The sequence below is a fragment of the Cavia porcellus genome, unplaced genomic scaffold, assembly GCF_034190915.1.
Source record: "Cavia porcellus strain 051 isolate PalLab524CR breed Dunkin Hartley unplaced genomic scaffold, mCavPor4.1 scaffold_16, whole genome shotgun sequence".
Lineage (NCBI taxonomy): Eukaryota > Metazoa > Chordata > Mammalia > Rodentia > Caviidae > Cavia > Cavia porcellus.
This window is the reverse complement of record NW_026947499.1, coordinates 44,535,164-44,555,450: the sequence shown is the minus strand read 5'-3', so window position 1 is coordinate 44,555,450 and position 20,287 is coordinate 44,535,164. Positions and strand designations below refer to the sequence as shown.

General features: G+C 37.3%; 1 protein-coding gene across 3 annotated transcripts in view; it reads left to right on the top strand.

Annotated features, from left to right (window-relative positions):
* Positions 1-20,287, top strand: part of Parn (poly(A)-specific ribonuclease) — a 157,104-nt gene that overhangs the window by 59,996 nt on the left and 76,821 nt on the right. For all 3 annotated transcript variants that reach the window (XM_003477767.5, XM_063226571.1, XM_063226572.1), the window contains one exon: positions 3,724-3,798. In XM_003477767.5, the coding sequence (XP_003477815.1) occupies positions 3,724-3,798 (75 nt within the window). The remainder of the gene's footprint in view (positions 1-3,723; positions 3,799-20,287) is intronic.

Genomic DNA, 20,287 nt, shown 5'->3' with positions numbered 1-20,287 from the left:
GGCAGCAAAACCCTAAATGTTCAGTAGTAAGAATGTTTACTAATTATTTATGAATCTCCTCAGCAGGCTGGTATGCAGCCATTTAAAAACTTTTTTTTTTTTTTGTCTTTTTCCTTTTTTATCGGTACCGGGAATCGAACTCACGACTGCCTGCTTACAAGGCAAGCGCTTATGCCGCTGAGCTAAATCCCCAGCCCCTAAAAAACATTTTTAAGCATTTATATTTTAAGAGTAAAAATCAGGTATATCCTAAGATTTCTTTGTAACAGACAGTTTTTTAAAATTAAATTAAATATATATAGAAAATTAAAATATATAGAAGTCAGATTGAAAGAAGGTACCATGCTGTTGCCACTGAGTGTTTTAAATGGATTTTTTTCTTCCTCCAGGCTTTTCTGTTTTATTTAAAATAAATGCGTAGTACTCCTTTATTTTTATTAGTACAGGTTTATAGTACTAATGGTTACATTTGTCACAGGGAGTTATCACATGTTCTCTTTTTGTCCGCCACCCCTCCTATCCCTTCCTGCTCCTTTTGTTTCTTGGTCTACTTCCCATTTGCAAAAACTGTTTCCATTTTTTTTTTCAATCTATTTTGTTTTCATCCTCCTTATCTCTGTTCTCTGCCCCTTTTTCCACCTCTCATTTTCCTTTCCATTTGAAAAAAGATCTCCCAACTTTCTGATATATATCTTTTATTTTGCTTTTAATTACATTTTGGGTTTCCCACATAAAAGAAACCGTGTGATATTTAAATTTGTGTGTCTTATTTCACTTAATATGATTATCTCAAAGTGCATCCATTTATCTATGAATGCTTTAAATTTATCACTTTGTGGCAGAGTAGTGCTCATTTTGTATAAATACATTTCTTTATTCATTTATTTATCTGTTGATATAGGCCAGTAATGGCAAACCTTTTAGAGCTTTCAGTGATAGCGAAGAGCCTGCTACAGCACACACGTCATAGGTTTACCTGTTTCTAACATTTAGCTTGTGTAATTGTGCTGCTATAAACACGGGTATACATGTATCACTATAATATGACTTTTAAATCTCAAGAAGATACCTAGGAAGGGAATGGTGGAATCAAGTTGAATTTCTAGCTTTAGTTTTTGGAAGAATCTCTGTACTGATTTCATAAGGGTTGTACTAATTTATATTCCCAATAACAATGTAGAAGAATCGCCGCCTAAACCTTGTAAGCATTTTTTATTGTTTGATTTCTTGATGGACTGTTTTTTCTGGAGTAAGGCAAAGTTTTACTGTTGTTTTAAATTTGCATTTCTCCAATGGCCAGCATTATTGAACCTTTTTTCACGTATTTATTGGCCACTTGTACTTTTTTCTCTGTGAAGTGTATATTCATTTTAGTTGCCCATTTTTTGATTGGGTCTTTTTTGGGGGGGAATCTACTTTGTTTGAGTTCTTTATATATTTTAGATGCTAGTCCTATAAGGAATAGCTGGAATCTTTTTTCCTGTTGTGTAGGTTGTCTCTTTACCGTTGGTTGTTTCCTTTGCGGTATAAATGATTTTTAATTTCATATGATCCCATTTGTTGATTCTTGGTATGCTTCTTGTGCCACTGGGGTTCTATTCAGAAAGTCTTTGCCTATAGCTGTATCCTGAAGAGTTTTACCTATTTTATCTTTCAGCAACTAAGTGTATCTCGTTTAATGTTGAGATCTTTAATCCATTTGAATTGTACATTGGTGAGATATATAGATCTAGACTCAGTCTTATGCATATGGATATCCAGTTTTCTCAGCACAATTTATCAGAGACTCTCTTTTCTCCATTGTATGTATTGGGCCCTTTTGTCAAAGATCAAATAGCTGAATGGGCCCGGGCTTGTTTCTTCCTCTGTTCTGTTTCGTTGATCCATATGTCCATTTTTTGCACCAGTACCATACTGCATAAGCAAAATATCCTGATATTCTTAATTTTTAGAAAATTATCTGAAAGCAGGTTTATTTTAGAGAATGACCTCGCTCTTTGCAGAGAGATAGTATAAAGTCCTATTCCTGCTTTTTAGTTTATATATAATATGGAAATGTAGTTAAATTTCAAGGCTCATTCCTTTTGGAAACTTGTTGTTTCTCTTCTTGTTATGTTCTATCCCCATGAGTTCCAACTTTAATTAGCTAAATTAAGTAAAATGTTCCTCGTAGTGTTTTTTTCCCCAAATTTAATTAAAAGAAAAAAAGCTGTGTGACCTTGGATAAGTACCCACTCAATGTAAGTTAGCTATTGTTGTTTACCTGAAGGGCGGCTTACATTGACAGAGTTGAGAAGTAATCAAATAATAGGAAGTGACTTTTGTAATTGGGAAAAGTCAGTACGATGCTTTACTATATGGCCAACAGTGAGGTTATTTTTATTTTTCCTTTGTTGGTGATACAAAGCAGTTAGCAAAAATTCCTAACCTATCCAGCCTCCCAACATTTGAGAGGCTGAGGCAGGACGATTGCTGTGAGTTTGAGATCAACCTGAACTACATAACAAGACCCTACGGCCACTCATCCTAGCCTTCTAAAATTTTAGGAGAAATGAAAACATTTTTTATTGATAAATTCTGGTGGTGTTTACTTATTTTTATAAAGTCTAATCTTGTATTTTTACAGGACGAGTGGTAGTGGCATCATGAGGCCTGTGCCTTTCCCTGCTGTTTGCTCCACCTGCCTGTGGCCCTGCTCCCCTTTGTCCTGTCTCCCCACCTTAGTGGTCTCCAGCCCACTCTGTGCTTAACTTTCTGCGAATATTTGCCTCTCTGCACCTGCGTGTAATTAGTTTCTCTGTTGTGCTTTTTGTTTCTCTTTCCCTCTCTGTAGTCTGTTTTGGTTTGCTTTCTGGCTCTTTTTTGTTTAACCCCTTGTCTTCAGACCTAATTTCAACATCAAATTTTTCTTAGTCAAAATGTTTCCTGACTCCTTTTCTTATTCCCTGTTCTTGATTTTCATTTTTGTATGTGTTAGTCTGTTTTGTGTTGCTCATAACAAAGATACCTTTGACTGGGTGACTTATAAGGGTTTACTTTGGCTCATGATTCTGGAGAAACAAGGGTTGGGCACACATTTAGTGATGGCCTGCTTAATGGCAGAATCTCCACACAGAGAAGGACTCACTGGCAAGGGAAAGAAAGCGTGTGTGAGGGTGTGTGTGTGTATCTGTCTGATCTCTCTTCTCATAAAGACTTGTCTAATTCTAATCATCTCTTAGAGGCCTCAGTATAAACTCTATGGTTGGATTAAGTTTCCCCTCTCTTATTATCTCACAATGGGGATTAAATTTCTGCATCAATTGGAGATGTGTGACAAGCCATATTGAAAAATATAATGGTTCTAAAAAGAAATAGTTTGTTTTTAATATACTTGATCATCAGTTTTGTTGAGAAGAAAAAGGACTCCAGCCATGACATAAAATTGGGCTGAATGATGATATGCCCCAGAATTTAATCTGAAAGGACCTTTCTTTAGTTTTTAAAACAAATTTCTAATAATTAATTTTCCCATTTGTTTCTTCTTTTAAAATTTTAGCAGAAATAATGGCTATGGTGGATTTAAGTTTGAAGCAGGCTAATTCTGTAGTGCTAAGATTTTGATCAAATAACTCATTTCTGTAAGCTCTAGCCTATATTGAAATATCCTACATATACCAAGTAACTCTTGCCAGCTCCCTTTATGATCAAATGGTCACTTTACTTTCAACTTGCTATTAACAGGTAACATTCAGATATCCTGGATTGATGACACATCAGCATTTGTGTCTCTCAGCCAGCCTGAACAAGTACCAGTTGGTAAGTATTGCAGACATCTGTTTTGTGTATTCAGTGAAATAGGAGCTGCCCTTAGTTTAAAAGCTGTGGCTTCAGCCAGGTGATTGATGATGATTCACTAGCATTCCTACAAGCTTTATTCTTGAGCTTGTCTGTAAACTAAAGGAAATAATAGTGATCATCATGTATAAATGGGAAAATAAGACACATTCTTGTACTCATGAACTAGAGTCCATAATATATTTTTTCACCCGCCTCTATTCTGTTCCTTCCATTTGTGTGTTTTCTAAAATAGTTGGAGATTTACTTTGAGAACTAGAAATAGTAACTTGAGGGAACACCAAAAATGATACCTGCATTGGCATGTTTGTATCTCTTCCCATTTGTTTATACGCATTTGTGATGTATTTATTCACTTCATTAAACTGATATCAAATATTTGTTTTATAGACAAATGACTGGAATATTTTATTTCCTTTAAGGTAGACTTCTAAAAAGTTGGAATAGCATATCTCTTTTGGACCCTAATTTTGATATTAACCATCACTAAATTCTAGTTTGTTAAGGTGAAAAGTTATTTTAGTGGGGCATGGTAGAACATGCCTATAATCCCAGCAACTCAGGAGACCGAGGAAGGAGAATTGCCATTCATTTGAGGCTAGCCCAGGTTACATACAGAGGTCAAGGCCAGCCTGACTTGTCTCAAAAAACCTAAAAAGAAAGAAAAAAAGTTATTTAATAAAAACATTGAAAAATATATTGTGTTTTTTATTTTGAGATAGGGTCTCATTATGTAGTTCAGGCTGACCTTGAAATCACTATATAGACTAAGTTGGCCTCAAACTTGCAGTGATCCTCCTGCCTCAGCCTCCCAAGTATTAGGATATAGGCATATACCACCATGCCTGGCAAAAATATGTATACTTAAACTATATATTCAAATAGATTTTAAGAACTGTGGTGCTTAATAGTATAAAATGTGTGAAAATATTTTAAGCAATACATCTATTTTTTATTGAACAATGTCCCACACTGAGACGGCATAATTCTGATTATACAACTCTGGAGTAATCGTATATGGAAACTTTGATAAACACACAAATTCAGATCACATTACTTTGGTATTTTTGTTTCACTGTCTGACCATTGCAGGAATACAACCCTGTTGGAGATGTTAAATCCTTAGGTTCTTGAATCATAGTGCTTTACACCTATGTTTGTGTGACCTTGGGTATGTTAATTAACCCTTTCTTCGTAGGACTCAGGATTAGAAATCAAACCCAAGGCCTTGAACATGCTAGGTATGTCAGCATGCTAGCTATATGCTTTAGCACCGAGCCATATCTAGTGCCAAGCCCTCAGCACATGTTATATAATCTTGATAAGCTTCTACTTATCTCTGTGAACTGAGAATAATTGTATGGAGTGATTATTGTTATTGTGAACTTAGATGATACTGTGTATATACAGCTTAGTGTTTTTGTTTGGATCTGGAATGTCCCTCAAATGCGGATGTGTTTGATACCTAGTCCTCAGTGCAGCAAAGTTGAGAGATGGGCCTTTTGGGAGGCGATTGGGTCATGAAAGCTCTGCCTCATCAGTGGATTAATTCATTGATAAATTCATAACTTGACTTCACTGGGAAGTGATGGAAATTTAGGAGGTAGGACCTAGTCGAAGGGAGTGGATCATCTCCTTGGAGACTAGCTTGTCCATGGCCCTTCTCCCACTTTCCCTCTCTCTGCCACACTCCCTCCACCTTCCTTCCCTGCCTCCTCCTGTCCTGACTGCCATGAGGTGAATAGCTTTCCTCCTCCATGCCCTTCCTCTGTCTTGTACTGCCTAACCTCAGGTTCAGAATTATGAGAGCCAGATGAGCATGGACTGAAACTTCTGAAACCACTGAGCCAAAGCAAACCTTTTTTTCTATAAATGTTATTTTCAGGTACTTTGTCACAGAGAGGGAAAACTGACTTGATAATAGCTTTGAGCTTCTGTTACAATTATTTGATAACACCTTAGGAGCACATATAGCTCCGGAAGATGCTTTCGATGCAGACTGTGAATGATAACAATTGGTAAATATTTTAATGCTTGCTCAGGTGTATTTCTGTGACATCCTGAAATCTTTGGAAAAGTGATTTAGAGAAAATCTAAAGTGATCAGGTAACTAAAGAGCCAGAAAGATAACTTCAGTGCAGATGGTGGTGAGGGTATAGCGTGACTCAAGGAATATAGAACTAGAACTCTTGTGCTACAATCTGGTCCTGCCTCTTCTGCTGAGGTCCACACTCCAGCTGCCTTGGTGGTCACACACAGGTACACAGAGCCCTTGGCTGTGAAGGAAGGAGATATGCAGGCCTTGAAGTCACGCTGACCTAGATACAAACTGTGGCTCTGCTCTATACATCGGCCATGTGTCTGTGGGCTAAAGTAAGGTAAACCTCTAAGGCACAGGCTTCTTGTCTGTGAATGGGTGGTGATACTATTTTGCAGGATGGTCAGGAGATAAAATGAGATCATGACGTTAAGTTCACAGCAAAGAGCCTGACACTCCATCTTTGGTGTCTGACAAGTGGTAGGTAATTGTTAAAACATTTAGTTGGCCTCTATGCTTAGAACAGCAAGAATGAGACTATGTATGTTCTTAGGACAACATTGATGTCAAAAAGTGATTACTCCCTTATTAATTATTGAGTCTTCAAATAATACTCTCAAAGTGTGATAGATTTCAAAGAGCTACATGTCAGAATCACATGTAGCTACCAAAGCACTCTGTTGTTGATTGGTTGCTTGGTTGTATTGTCTCCCTAAGGGCAAAAGTAGGTCCATCTTATCCACTATTGAATCCTCTGTGGTGGCACATGGTGTCACATGAGTAAGTAAATGTGTGTCTAAATGAGCAGATGGGGAATGGGTCACGATGAAATTGTGACCTTTGCCTTTTTTCTCTCTGGATTAAGAAGTAGACCATTATCTTTTGATATATGCAACCTTGCTATTAAAGTTTACCTCTCTGCTGTAGTTTCTTTTCCTGCTCAAAAGTCAACGCTTACTGAAGTAGCTGGCAGCCAGTTTCCTTTGCCAGAGCCACCTTTTACTGAGCCATTGCCTCATGCAGAACTGGACTGCTCTCTGCTTCCGCCTCATTTTAACATAAACATCACTTTTTCCGGGTGTTCTCTCTGGCTGCCTTGTAAGGAATGAGACCCTCATTGCTAGTCATATTCAGTACTTGGACATTGACTTGAGTGTCCTTCGATACATTGTAAAATACTACTTCTCTGCTTATAATTGTCACAGAAAATGGCTTGAGAAAAACAGATTTTTTTGGTCATTTTGAAAACTGGAGATTAGAACACACAGAAAATTCTACAAGAAGTTTTTTAAAAAGCAGAAATTGATAAAGGCACTTTAGAACCTAGGCTCAGCCCAAATTTAAGTAGTTGTGTATAGATTCCCAATATGCTCTCTTAGGAGCTTGTTCAGGATGATTGTCTGGATGAGGGAAAAGATCCTTGGCTTTAAATAAGTCCAAAGCATGAATGTGCTTATATTATGTCATACTTTAGTTGCCCAGGCTGGGCTTACCCTTCTGATTGTCTTGCTTCAGTGTCTCAGAGCACTGAAATTACAGGAGTATACTACCACACACAGCATAAATCATGCTTTTCATTGTGTTGAACAGATAAATATAGAGTTGTGGATATAACTCTTTTTTTTTTTTCCTTTGGTCTTTTTCCTTTTTATCGGTACCAAGGATCGAACTCACAACTGCCTGCGTGCAAGGCAGGCGCTTATGCCACTGAGCTAAACCTCCAGCCCTGGATATAACTCTTTTAAGGTGATTATTCAGCACTGAATTTGCTAAGAGGCTGATTTTGCCTAATCTTTTCCAGTGCTTTTTGTTGTTCTTTTTAATATTTGCAGAATATGCAGTGATAATTGCTTTTCATTTGTGGCATTGGTAATTTTTGTCTCCTTTTTCCTTGAATACTATAGCTATGAACCAATTTTACTGATCTTTTCAAAGAGTCAGCTTTTAGTTTAGTTAATTTTACCATATTACTTGCCAAAGTCTATTTTGTTAACTTATGTTCTCTTAAACTTGTTCTTCCTTTTACTCGCTTTGCTTTTCTTTTTCCAGTTTCTTGAAGTATAACCTTATATGATTGGCTTTTGTTTTTGTCTTTGTTTTTCTTTTTTTTTTTTCCAGACTCTTCTAAAATGTCTGAAGCCTGGCTTTCTAGAGGTTGTTGTTAGCAGGTGTATCTTAGTGGCTAACCAGTGGTTTGTTAGGGTTTTTCTAAAACACAGACCCACTTAGGCTTTCTCCGTTTGCCAGCTGAGTGAGCAGACATGTGAAACATTGAGGCAGTTTGCAGATCTGCCCGGTTTTACTTTTGGCTGGGCCTTTTCTACTCTAGGTGCACCAAACCTCACGTGGAGCTAGCAGTGTATAAGACTCTTTCCTAGTCATTGACTGATCTTCCCTTTTTTATGTAATTGTTTAAAACTATTAGCTAGTGCTCTAAGCCCTGCTTAGCAGTGTTCCACAAATTATATTTTACTTTCATTATCTTTATGTTTTATAAGTTTTTCCCTTTGGTTCTGCTTAAGAAATGTAATATTTAGTTTCTAAATGCTTGAGATTTTTCTAGAGCTCTTCTTGTTACTAATCAATAATTCTATCATGATGAGTGACTTTAATAATTTCTCTTTTTAAATTTTATGTGTTAGTACAAAGAGTAAGTTCTATCATGCTGAACATATTGAATGCATTTGAAAATGTGACCTGTAAAGCAGATAGTTTGATTGCTGAGGATCAATGAAGAGTGTTCATATATTCTATACCTTTATTTTATTTTGCCACCATGCCTGGTTTGTTTTTTTTTTTAAATCGGTTTAAAATGTAATTCCATTGTCTCCTAGACTCCATGGCTTCTGACAATGACACATCTGCAGTCATTTGAATTCCCGTATGTGTAATTTATTATTTTTTCCAGCCACTGTCAAGATTTTCTCATTACAGTTGGCTTTTTATCAACTTAACTATGAGTGTACTTAGGCATAGCTTTCTTGGTTCCTTTTTTCTTTTCATTATTTCTTTCTTTATTTTTTATTCAGTGGAGGAGATAGAACCCAGGATCTTACACTCCATTAGGCAAGGGCTCTACTGCTAAACTGCATCCCCTTCCCCTGGTTTTCTTTGTATGTATGTATGCATGTGTGTATGCTGGGAATTGAACCAAGAGCCTTGTGCGTGTAGATAGTTATTTATATTCAGAGTACAAACTCTTTGACACTTGTGGCAGGTGATGGCTCAATTTTTTTTAACGAGTTTGTCACGTGCATAGTTAAGGGTTAGCCAGAGACTTAACTGAGTTTATACACTAAATTTGAGGTTCCTGTTTTCTAGGGTACTTTCTTCCGGAACTCCTTTCTCACTCTCTGTTTTGCCTATGTGCCCATGCCTTTTGCTCTAGTGCCTCATATAAACAGATGGGACTTCCTTCAGCCTTATCTGACCCATGCTCCTTTAAAAACCACAGTTGCTACCGTGCATAGTGCTACATACCTGTAATCCTAGCACTCTGGAGGCTGCAACAGAATTGCTGAGAGTTCAAATCAGCCTGGGCTACATAGTGAGTTCAAAGCCAGCCTGAACTATATGGTGAGACCTTGTCTCAAAAAAACAAACAAAAATGAAACACAGTTGTTCTTCAGGGCAAAGTTATATATATACAACCCAGGAAGTTTACTCTGAGATAATTTCTCTTATTTTGGACTCCTCTTGAAAATCTGTGTGATTTTATTCATGTTCTAGAGCCTTTAGATACATGATTTGTTTATTGCATTTTTCTGGAGTTTGTGATTGTCTGTGGGGAGGTAAATTTTGGGGAGCTTTTTCCTTTGTACCAGAAATAGAATTCTTTACCTGCTTTTTATTTCTTTCCTGCTTCTTTATTCAGATCTTCCTGCCATATTATACATAATGCTTAAACTATCTCTTTGTCTGTGTTTAATGATTTTAGAGAAAATTTTGAAGCATCAAAAAAGATAACTTGTCTCTTTCAACTGATTACAAGTTACTTAACATCTTTTTAGATAGACATACATTTCATTAGACAGTGTTTAAAATATTTGATGTCTTTGCTTTTGTGTGTCTTTTGTAGTTGGCTAATGTGTTACTGAGTATGTATTCTTGTTAAAGAAGAAATGTAGAAAATAGTAAGAAAGAATAAAAAAACTGATGTTTTTCTTTACACATTTATTTTCCTAATCTTAAACTGTAGAGTTGACTGACAGATATCTTAAATTGTACATGTAGCAGCACATAAATCAGTCCAACTCTGACATTACATTTTAAGTAAGACTTTTACTAAATAAGCTTGTTTTAGAAAATAGGGGCTTACGAGGTATGGTGGTGTGCTCCTGTAATCCCAGTACTTGGAAGGCTGAGGCAGAGAAATTGCTGTGAATTCAAGGCTAGCCTGAACTGCATAGTGAAACTCTGTCTGAAAAAGATAGGATTAAGTACTTCAGTTGGAAAAGTATTATTAGGAAAACATGTGAGTGGATATGTGTTTTATGTAATTATCTTTTGATTTGAACATCTATAAGAGCAACTAACTAAATTTTTCTCCTCTAAATATATCAAAAACACAGCGGAAAAATCTGATAATATTTATTAAAAACTATTTTGTTTTCTTTCCATAATGTGTTTAATCTTAAGAATTTGCCATCCTTGTATGTCTGTTGTGAAGTTTCTGCCAGGCAGAGTTTGGTATATGACAGTAACTTGGAGGGTTGGTTTTAGGGCCTTAACCATATGAGAATAGAGCAGAAAGCTTACCATCTGGGAGAAGAGTCTCAAGTTTTTGATAAAAGTACTGGTGTTAAGGCAGCAGTGAACACAGAGTGTCCAGTGATACGCGTAGTGTGACCAGTAGAAATGCTGTGCTAGAGATCCACTTTTCATGTTTTATAACTGTTTTGTATCCAAACCACTGGCTTATGATTTTGGTTTTAGACCTATGTTGTCTGGATTGAAGAATGTTTTTCTTTCTGATACACTATGAGAATATTCAAAAAAATCTATCAAGTTTAATTGCAATGTCACTTGTAAAGAAAATACTTTGTATTATTCTTATACCAGTTTCAAAATAAATTGAGATCATTACTGAAAATATGAAAAGTATTTGAAAATCTAATACAGTTCAACCATGGTCTCACAACCTAGACATGAAAACTAGTAATATTTTGTTTAATGTTTTCTCTTAGTTATTTTTCTGGTCTAGATGAATATTTTCCCAGAATTTTAAATACTAATTAGGCTCTGAATTTAAGAACATTCTTTTCTGGTTGTTTTGTTTTGTATTTTTAGATAAGATTTCACTGTGTAGTCTACTCTGGCCTTGAGTTTGCTATGTAGTTCAGGCTGACCTTGAATTTGCAATCCTACTTTAGCCTCCTTAGTTCTAGGGTTACAAGTGTGTGGCGTCAGGCATGGCCAAATGTATGTGTTTTTGTTTTGGTTTGCTGCTGTTGTATTGGGGATCAACCTACCCTGCCTCTCTTTAATTTTGAAATAGGGGCTTATGAAGTCAGGCCCAACTCCAACTTTCAGTCTTCCTACAGGGAGGTTGAGATACATGCCTCTATGTCCAGCTCTAAATGTAGCTTTGACTCTTACGTTTTAAAATATTGTGACATAAACATTTCCCATTTGCCTTGAAGATTTTTCTTTCAAAGGATACATTATATTTCATTGCACAGATAGGTAATCATAATTTATTTAGCTATATCTTTGGGTTTTTAAAGTTTCCAAGTTTTTACTGTTTTAAAACTATAATTTTATGAGCTTCTGTACTTTAGCCCTTTTTTGTATAATTCTGATTGTTGTTTGAAATTCTGAAGAAGTAAAATCACAAGGTTTGGGATGATGATCTTAAGTAAAACAACCAAAACAAACAAACAGAAAAACCAAAACCAACTAATTTCCCATTCATCTTAGTTACTTTTCTCTCATTACTGAGACAAAATACCTAATACCCAAAGTTAAAGGTGGGAAGGTGTATTTAGCTGATAGTTTGTTGAGAATTCAGTCTATAATTGACTGGCGCCCAGGCAGGGCACCATATGACAGAGGGGCAACAGCTCATGGTCACAGAAGACAGCAAAGCAACAAGAGGAAGGAGACAACCCCCTTTCTGTGCTTTGTATTATATCCAGTCTATTGGAGATTAAGGTGGTGCCGATCCAATCAGTGTGCTGATCTATCAATCACCCACCCCTAATCCCATCTTCTAACTGCCATCAATCACATACTCTAGATTCAGCCACCTCCAGAAAGCCTCATGTAATGCTGCATGAGGCTTTGGAGGGACATCTAGACACAAACCATAATATCTCACCCCAAGTCCCCCAAAGACTTATGCACATTCCTTTACTCAAAAGGCATTTAGTACATCTTCAACAACTGCCAAAGTCCTAACAATTTCAGCATTGCTGAAAAGTCCAAGTTCCCAAGCCTCCTCTGATATTTAAGGCGAGTCCTTAGCTGTGAGCCCCTGTACAAATGAAAAGAAGATTAAACATTTCCAGCATTCAATAGCACAAGATATACATTTCCATCCCAAAAGTTACAGACACAGATACAAAGAACAGGAACAAAGCAAGACCAAAATACAGCAGGGCAAAGTTTAGGTCCTATGGTTCTATGTATAGCATCCAAGGCAATCTGTGGTAAGATGTAAACCCCAAGGGGCTTGGATGGCTCTACCCCTACAACACTTTCAGTGATTGTAGCTCCCATGGCTTCCTTCTTGGGCTGGTTCTGCACTTTTCTTGCAGTTTTCTCAGGCATCTATATTCCAGACTTTTCCAAACTTCTGGGGTCTCCACTGCACCTTTGGCTTTATACATTGCCCTCTCAAGGGTGCACTGCCTGGCCTCCAACCCTTCTGAAATCTGTATGGAAGCCTTCTTACCCCCACAAATCTTCCATTCTGCTTGCACCTAAAACTAGCACCATGTGGATGATGCCTAGATCTGCTGCGAGCTAGAGTAGTAGCCAGGCTTCCCTCTGTCTTGGTTGTAGGGGTCAAGTAGCTGGATCATTGAGTACTCTGAACCCAGTTCCAAGGAACAAATTCTCTAGGCCTCTGCCATTCTGGAACATGGTGCTCTGGGGCTTTCTTCTCAAAGCAGAATCTTTCATTTTGCAATTTTAAGTCTGCAAAAGACCAAGCTCTGCTGCTTCTTGTGATACCCTCAGGCCATTTTTTCTATTCTCTTGTTCTCAGCAATCAGTGACTCCTTTGCTCTGTCTTTGCAGTCCACAACTTTACTTGGGCTTCCTTTATGGCTTTACTCACAACATTTTAAATCATTCTGCTGGGCTCTTTGCTCTTGATTCTCAACATAGATTTGACTAAAATCCCCCAGTATCAGCCGTGTCACAGCCTCAACACTATACTGCTTTGAAATTTCTTCTGCAGAATTAGTATACTGCCTTTAATCTCAGTCTCAGGCAGAATCTCTGGACACGAGCAAAATACAGACAACTTTTCTGCGAACATACTTTGTGTTGGCTGAATCCATCAGCCAATACCATCCTTCTTCCCAGCAGGAATCTTCCAAGCCAGGTCTTTACCAGTTTTTGGGTCTTCTGAGCTCTGACCAGAATCTCCCATATAGTACAGCCTCAGTAGTTCCGCTTCTACTTTTTAAGCAGGCATCTGCTTACCTTTCCTAACTCTTCTCCTTCCTATAAACCAATTCCCAAGACCCTTGAGCCATTTCGCCAGATAATATAACAGCAACAACTCACTTATCTGTTATTAAATTCTGTCTTAATTACTTTTCTCTCATTGCTGAGACCAAATACCCAACACCCAAAGTTAAAGGAAGAAAGATTTATTTAGCTCATAGTTTGTAGAGCTTTCAGTCATTAATCAGCTAGCTCCAAGGCAGGGTGGCACATGTCAGATGGGCAACAATTCAGAGTTTAAAAAGGCAGCAAAAGCAATGAGAGAAAGCCCCTTTCTGTCATTTACATTGTATCCAGTCAACTGGGGATCAGGGTGGTGCCAATCCAATCAGTAAACTGATCCAGCAATCACCCACCCTTAATCCTGGCACCCTTAATCTCAGCATTGAACCACCATAAATCATACAGTCTAGATTCAGTCACCTCTTAGAAAGCTCTATCTAACACTGCATTAGGCTTTGAGGGGACAGAAACCATAATACTCCCTTTTTATGATCATTTCATGGTGCTGGGAATGGCTGAGGCCCTCAACCTTTCCTTATTATTAAAGAAGTGACCATTTATTTTTGTTCATAGAGAAATTAAAAACTACATAGAAGAAAACAAAGAAAAAATTGTCTATAATGCCTCTCTTATTAACAAAGTTGATTGTAGATAAATAATTTACCTTTCAACTGTATGTGTGTATTGCATTTGTAATATCTGCTGCTTTGCAGATATTTGTTTTTAAATTTATAAATTTATATTTATGGAATTCATATTATTTCATACTTGGTTCTTTTCACTCAATTGTGCTTCATGTCTACAAATAGACATGTCTTCTACACTGTTCGTGTGTGTGTTTAGTTGAATACCTTTCTTTTTAATTGTATTTTAAAGAGAATAAAACCAAACAAAATAAAACAGAATAAAGCCAATCAAAACAAGACAGTACAAGTGACATAGGATTTCAAAACAAGACAATAGAAAATCAATAATGGTTACCATATTTCCTCTTGTTATCTTAAGAATAGCTGCCCATACCTTCAGACATAGTGAAATCAAACAAAACAGAAACAGAATAGAACCAATAAAAACAAAACAGTGAATGCATTACAGGACTTCAAAACAAGATAGTAGTAAATCCCAAATGATATGGTTTACTATCTTCAAAATAGCTGCAACAAAATCCAACCAGATAAAACAGATTAAACCTAATCACAGAAAACAAGGACAATGATACAGGATTTTGAAACAAGATAATAGGGAATTAACAATGGCCACCACCATCAGAAGGAGATCCCCCATAGATGCTACACTGCGTATTGTTATCCTCTGAATAGATGATCAAACCACCAACTTTAGGCCTGCAAGGTCAGTGAAACACTAAGCACTGTAAGCATTCAGTTGTATTTTACCTCATTAGCTATCATCACAGCATGTGTTTCTCTGGATCAGCTGGTCACTTAAGAAGGTTAGGGAATGAAACATTGTCTCTTCTTGTCTCCCTGCCCACATGGCAGAAGGGGCTGGTATCTGGTTCTGGCTGTCAGCCCACACATGGCGCCAACTCACAGGAGGTCTTAGCTTCTTGGTGACTTCTTAGTGTCCTTCCCCCCGTAGTCTGTGAATGATACCCCTTCATGGGAGAGGACTGGCGCCTGGCTTTCCCCCAGTTAGCCTGCACATGCGCTCACCTGTGGGAGGTCTGAGCTTCTTGTTCTTGAATACCTTTTCACCATATAGTTGTACATTTTTCAATAATTCTGTATTGAGTTAATTTAAGACTCTTTGTTTTTATGGGTGAGCATTAAAATAATTTTCAGATTACTTGAAAAAGCTTATTGGAATTTTCACTGATGTTTCTATTAATTCCACTGACTTTTTTAGTTAGGATTGATTGATTGATTCACAGTCTTACTGTGTAATCAGTTTAGATTGGCCTAGAACTCACTGTGTAGTCCAAACTGGCCTAGAACTCAAAGTGATTCTCCTGCTTCAGCCCCCAGATGGCTGGGATTATAGATAGATACCACATAGTGTAAAAGACAGCTGCCTTTTATGTTATTTTTTATTAGATATAATCTTTCTGATTAGGCTTATTGTATGGTAATATCTCTGTTTATTCACATAATTTTGTGTTATCTTTGAATGTGATCATATGTTATTCTCTTGTGCTTATTAAGGATATAAAGCATTCATTAGAAGTTAGGTCCCACTGAGACTGATTCTATACCATAATCACATTCAACTTTTGGAAAATATTTTTGGCTGCTGATGGTAATAGGATGTTTAAAGCAGTGTGATTTTACAGATAGTCTCAATGATTCAATTTAAACTGTGGCTCTCTGATTCTTTTTTCCTAAGGCTTCTAATGCCATGTTGTTATCATCACTAGATAGAGTGAACTGGTTGATTAAGTAGGTTGGCTGTGCTGATCTTTATACATTATAGTGTTTTCTCATATGTGATTCCTATCACATACAACCTATTACAGTTTTTAAAATGAAATCTGAAATTTTAGAAAATTTGAAATATAAATGAAATTTTTCAAAGGACTTTGTTGTAGAAATGGCCAACCTCAAATATTGTTAATAAACTTTTACCAGTAACTCTCTCAGCATTTTGGAATTACAGGAGGATTTTTGTGGTTCTGTGTTTTTCTCTATTTCTGATTTTTTTTTTTCATGGTGCACAAATATTACCTGTGTAATACAATATTTAAATAAAAAGTTTTTCTTATTTTTGTATAAGAGAATTACCTTGCTTTTAAAACTCATTTTTTATGGTTGATTATAATTATCCCTCCCCAGTACTAGGGATCAGACCCAGGAGCACTCTGCCACTGAGCTACATCCACAGTTCTTCTGTTATTGTTAATTTTTTTGGAGACAGTCTCACTGAGATGTCTCCACTGGCCTTAAACTTCTGACCCTCCTGCTTTAGCCTCTGGAGTAAATGTGACTATAAGCATGTGCCATCACACTTGGCCTATGACATCTTTTGTTGTTTAAGTCATGAAGTTTATGAAATTCGTTTCTCTGAATTTTCCTTCAACTTAATCTACTGTTCTGAAAAGGTGAATATTAAACATTTTTTAATTTATGATGTTTATTGATTACATTTTCACTGTTGAGTGTTTATACAACCTGCCTTTTCTTAGAAAAGATGTATTTGTTAAGCCTGGAAAAAGACCCAAATATCACTTGAGTAGCAGGGTGAGTGTCACTTCATTCTGTATAATAGAAATGCCAGCAAATGTGAGATTGCTGGAGTATTGTTGCACCATAATTGATGGAGGTAGTGACTGAATACTTGAGATCATGTTTTTATCCTAACTTTTCTGTGCCCTACACCAATACCTGTAAGTATTAATGACTGATTCTCAAGTGGTATATTTATGAAAAGCAAACTTAAAATAATTATTGAGTAATATCTTACTTTTTTCTTTGCTGAGACAAAATACCAGACACCTAAAGTTAAAGGAGGAAAGGTTTATTTAGCTTACAGTTTTTAGAGGTTTCAGTTCATAGTTCGCTGGCTCCAAGACAGGAGGCCATGGCAAAGGGGCATCACAGAGGAGAAATAGTACATGATGGGCAGAAGGTAGCAAAGCAAGCAAGGAAACTTAGCAGCTTTTCTCTCCCCTTTTATATTCTATATCTAGACTACCATGATTAGGCCAGTACCAAACCAATCTGTGAACTAATTTAGTAATCACCCACCTTTAATCCTAGCATTGCATCAAGAATCAGTCACATACTCTAGATCCTCTGAAAAAGCCCCACAAGGGACATCTAAATTCAAGCCATAATTAGTAATAAAGCTTTATATTATAGTGTTTGACTTACAGGGTTGTCTCTTGTTCTTTCTGCGTGTACTTGGAGCAGTATTAGGAAACTTCATAGAGACTTGTTTTCGGATGGCATCAGAGTCCAGAGTCACTTGCCCCAGTACTAGGGAAAGGAACAGAGAAATTTTTGAAGTTTTTTCCCCACAAAGCCTTTGTTATTATACATAATTTAGAGAGAAGAGAAAAAAATTATCATAGCGTATTTATACAGTGTTAAAATGATCTACATGTGGTGTACGATATCATTAATTGTAATAGCTATCTGTTAACCCCCAAATAAGTTTGAATCACTTTATATATTAAGCAAGCTAGCACTTAGGTATCCATTTTTGTAGTTATATTTTCTGATGGAACATAAATCCTTTATTTCTCATTGATCTATCTGAACACCTTATGTTTTTGTATTCAGCATTCTTTATAAAAATGACAAAGAAAAAGTGAGAAAGTATTTCACATGGTAATGATGACTTTGTTTGAAACATGCAGTGTTCATCTGTGAATAAGTATTTGATTCTCTCCTGTGCGAGGACTCAGGATCTGAACTCAGGCAGAGAGTAGAAATGAAGCAGTAGTCTCTGCATTCAAGGGATACAGCATCTCATGGTGCAGACAGATATTAGACACAGACAGCTCCAGTGTTAAATGCTGAGTGCTGCGCTGGAAGGAAGGATAGTCCATGCAGAGTCCAGGGAGATGCAGAAGAGGATCACTGTGGAAGACTTCCTGAGATAGGTGGTAACTCTGCTCTTCCTCCAGGAATGAGTTGCAGGTGGCTTAGCAGAGGAAGGATGAGGCAGCCGTTGGTGAAGAATGGGACCATCATGTCTTTTGTATGACTGGAGCAAAGGGTATGTGTGGTAAAATGGCAGGAGGGAAAATTAAAAGATGGACGCATAGATTTTGTATGTTAAAATTAGGAATGTGAATCAGGTGTGGTACTCAGAAGTCCAAGACAGGATTGCAAATTCAGGCCAGCTTGGACAATTTAATAAGTCCCTGTCTCAAAAATGTTAATAAGGGCTTCTGGGCATGATGGCACACCCTTGTAATCCCAGCATTCTAGAGGCTGAGGCAGGAGAATTACTGTGAGTTGAACCTAGCATAAAGTGAATTCAAAGCCCGCCTGAACTACATAGTGAAACCCTGTTGAAAAAAGGGAAAGGGGTGCTTGTTGTTAGAGTTTTTTGGTGCAATAGAGAAGCAAAAAGTACAAAAAAGATGGTTAATTGAGGACGTGGAAAGGAGCACAACCCATGGCTTCTGGGCTGTCTCCTTTGACCAGATACAGGGTAATATGACTTCTGATCTGAAGTGGCACATGGGGCAGACATTGATGGTGTGTGAGGAATTTTCTTTGTATGCAAACAGGAAAGGGAGTTGTAATTAGGGACGAAGAAGAAGGAGGAAGGAGTAAACATTCCCACTTTGGCCTTCAGCCACGTTAGACCACTGCCATAATTGTACAGTAATGTATACTAGGGCAGAAACGTTTCACTGGTGACTGGGAATGAGAGGATGGAGCTCAGTGGTAGTTGCCAAATATGTGCAAGACCTGGGGTTCAATCCCCAGTATTAAAAAGAATTTAAATCTCCTCTGTTATACAAGCCTTATTGCCATGTGATTTGGATTGTTTCTTTTTTATTAAAGCAAGTTTTAAAATGTTCATTAAAACATTTTCTTTTAAAGTCTGAGGCATTCAAAAGGATTTCCACGTATTGGGTACCAGACTGATAAAATGAGTAGTTGCCCTTAGAAAGCCCCTGGCTGCTTGAGGTGGCACCCCAGAGGCAAGCACTCTTTTCTACATGTGAAGGATGTACCATTGCAGTCAAAAATAGATGAAGTAGATGGATATATTTGAGCCAGCTCTGTTTATTTTTAAATGTCTAGAAGGTTGGTCTTTTTATTTACTCTAGTTCATAAGCTTTTTTAAGAGACTGAGACGAAATTGAATTTATCTGGAAACTGCCACATCTATAAATGCTACACAGAGTAATAAATGGACCATTGCTTCCAAGAATTAGTGACAGTGCAGTTCAGTTCCTAATTTAGAGTTTAGGAAAATTAGCCTTTGACAAACAAGATTGCAAAATCGGAAACCCTACTTGATGGATTCATCTTTTGACAAATATTTAAATGTTGTTTACACATATGGTGCTGGAGCAAGAGAAGGTGGAGACAAATGAATAAGTGGGTGAATACAGATGGCAAGTGTTTCTGCCTTTAGAGGAGGAAGAAATGCCTAAGCTAATGTAAATGTGTCCACTTAGGAGACACACATTCTTGAAGAGGGGATCACATCTCAGTCGTTATTTAACATCGGTGTCTGGAGAGTTGCTGGGCACAGGTTTGTTTGTGGAAGGTTTTGAGAAGAGGCCTTGATGTGCTCCTTGTGAGAGGGCAGTTATGTGGTAGCAGAGCGCAGAGCGGGAAATGACAGTGGGTATTTGCTGCCAAATTTTCAAACTGAGGATCACATTCTCTCAAGGGCTTATGAACCCATTTGAGTGAGTAATAACTGGCATTTTAAAAAAAGAAATAAATTAGAAAATAATCAGTGAGAACAGGCATGGTAGAGTAAACCTGTAGTCCTGGCCACTCAGGAGACTTGAGTCAGAAGGATTAGAAATTTGAGGTCACATAGGTAATTTAGGGGGACTGTGTCTCAAAATTAAATATTAAAATAAAGGTTGGGTATAGCTCAGTGTGAGGCCCTGGGTTCAGTCCCATCTTCAGTGAATACATATGTGCGTGCACATATGCACACTCAAAGAAAGGAAGGAGAGAGAGTGGCTCTGCCCAGGATTCATGGGCAGTGTCTGAGAGTAATGCTCATTCCTTCACCTTACGTTCCTATGTGCCAGGAGAGGACTTCCATGCTTCTCACCAAAAGAGGAATTTT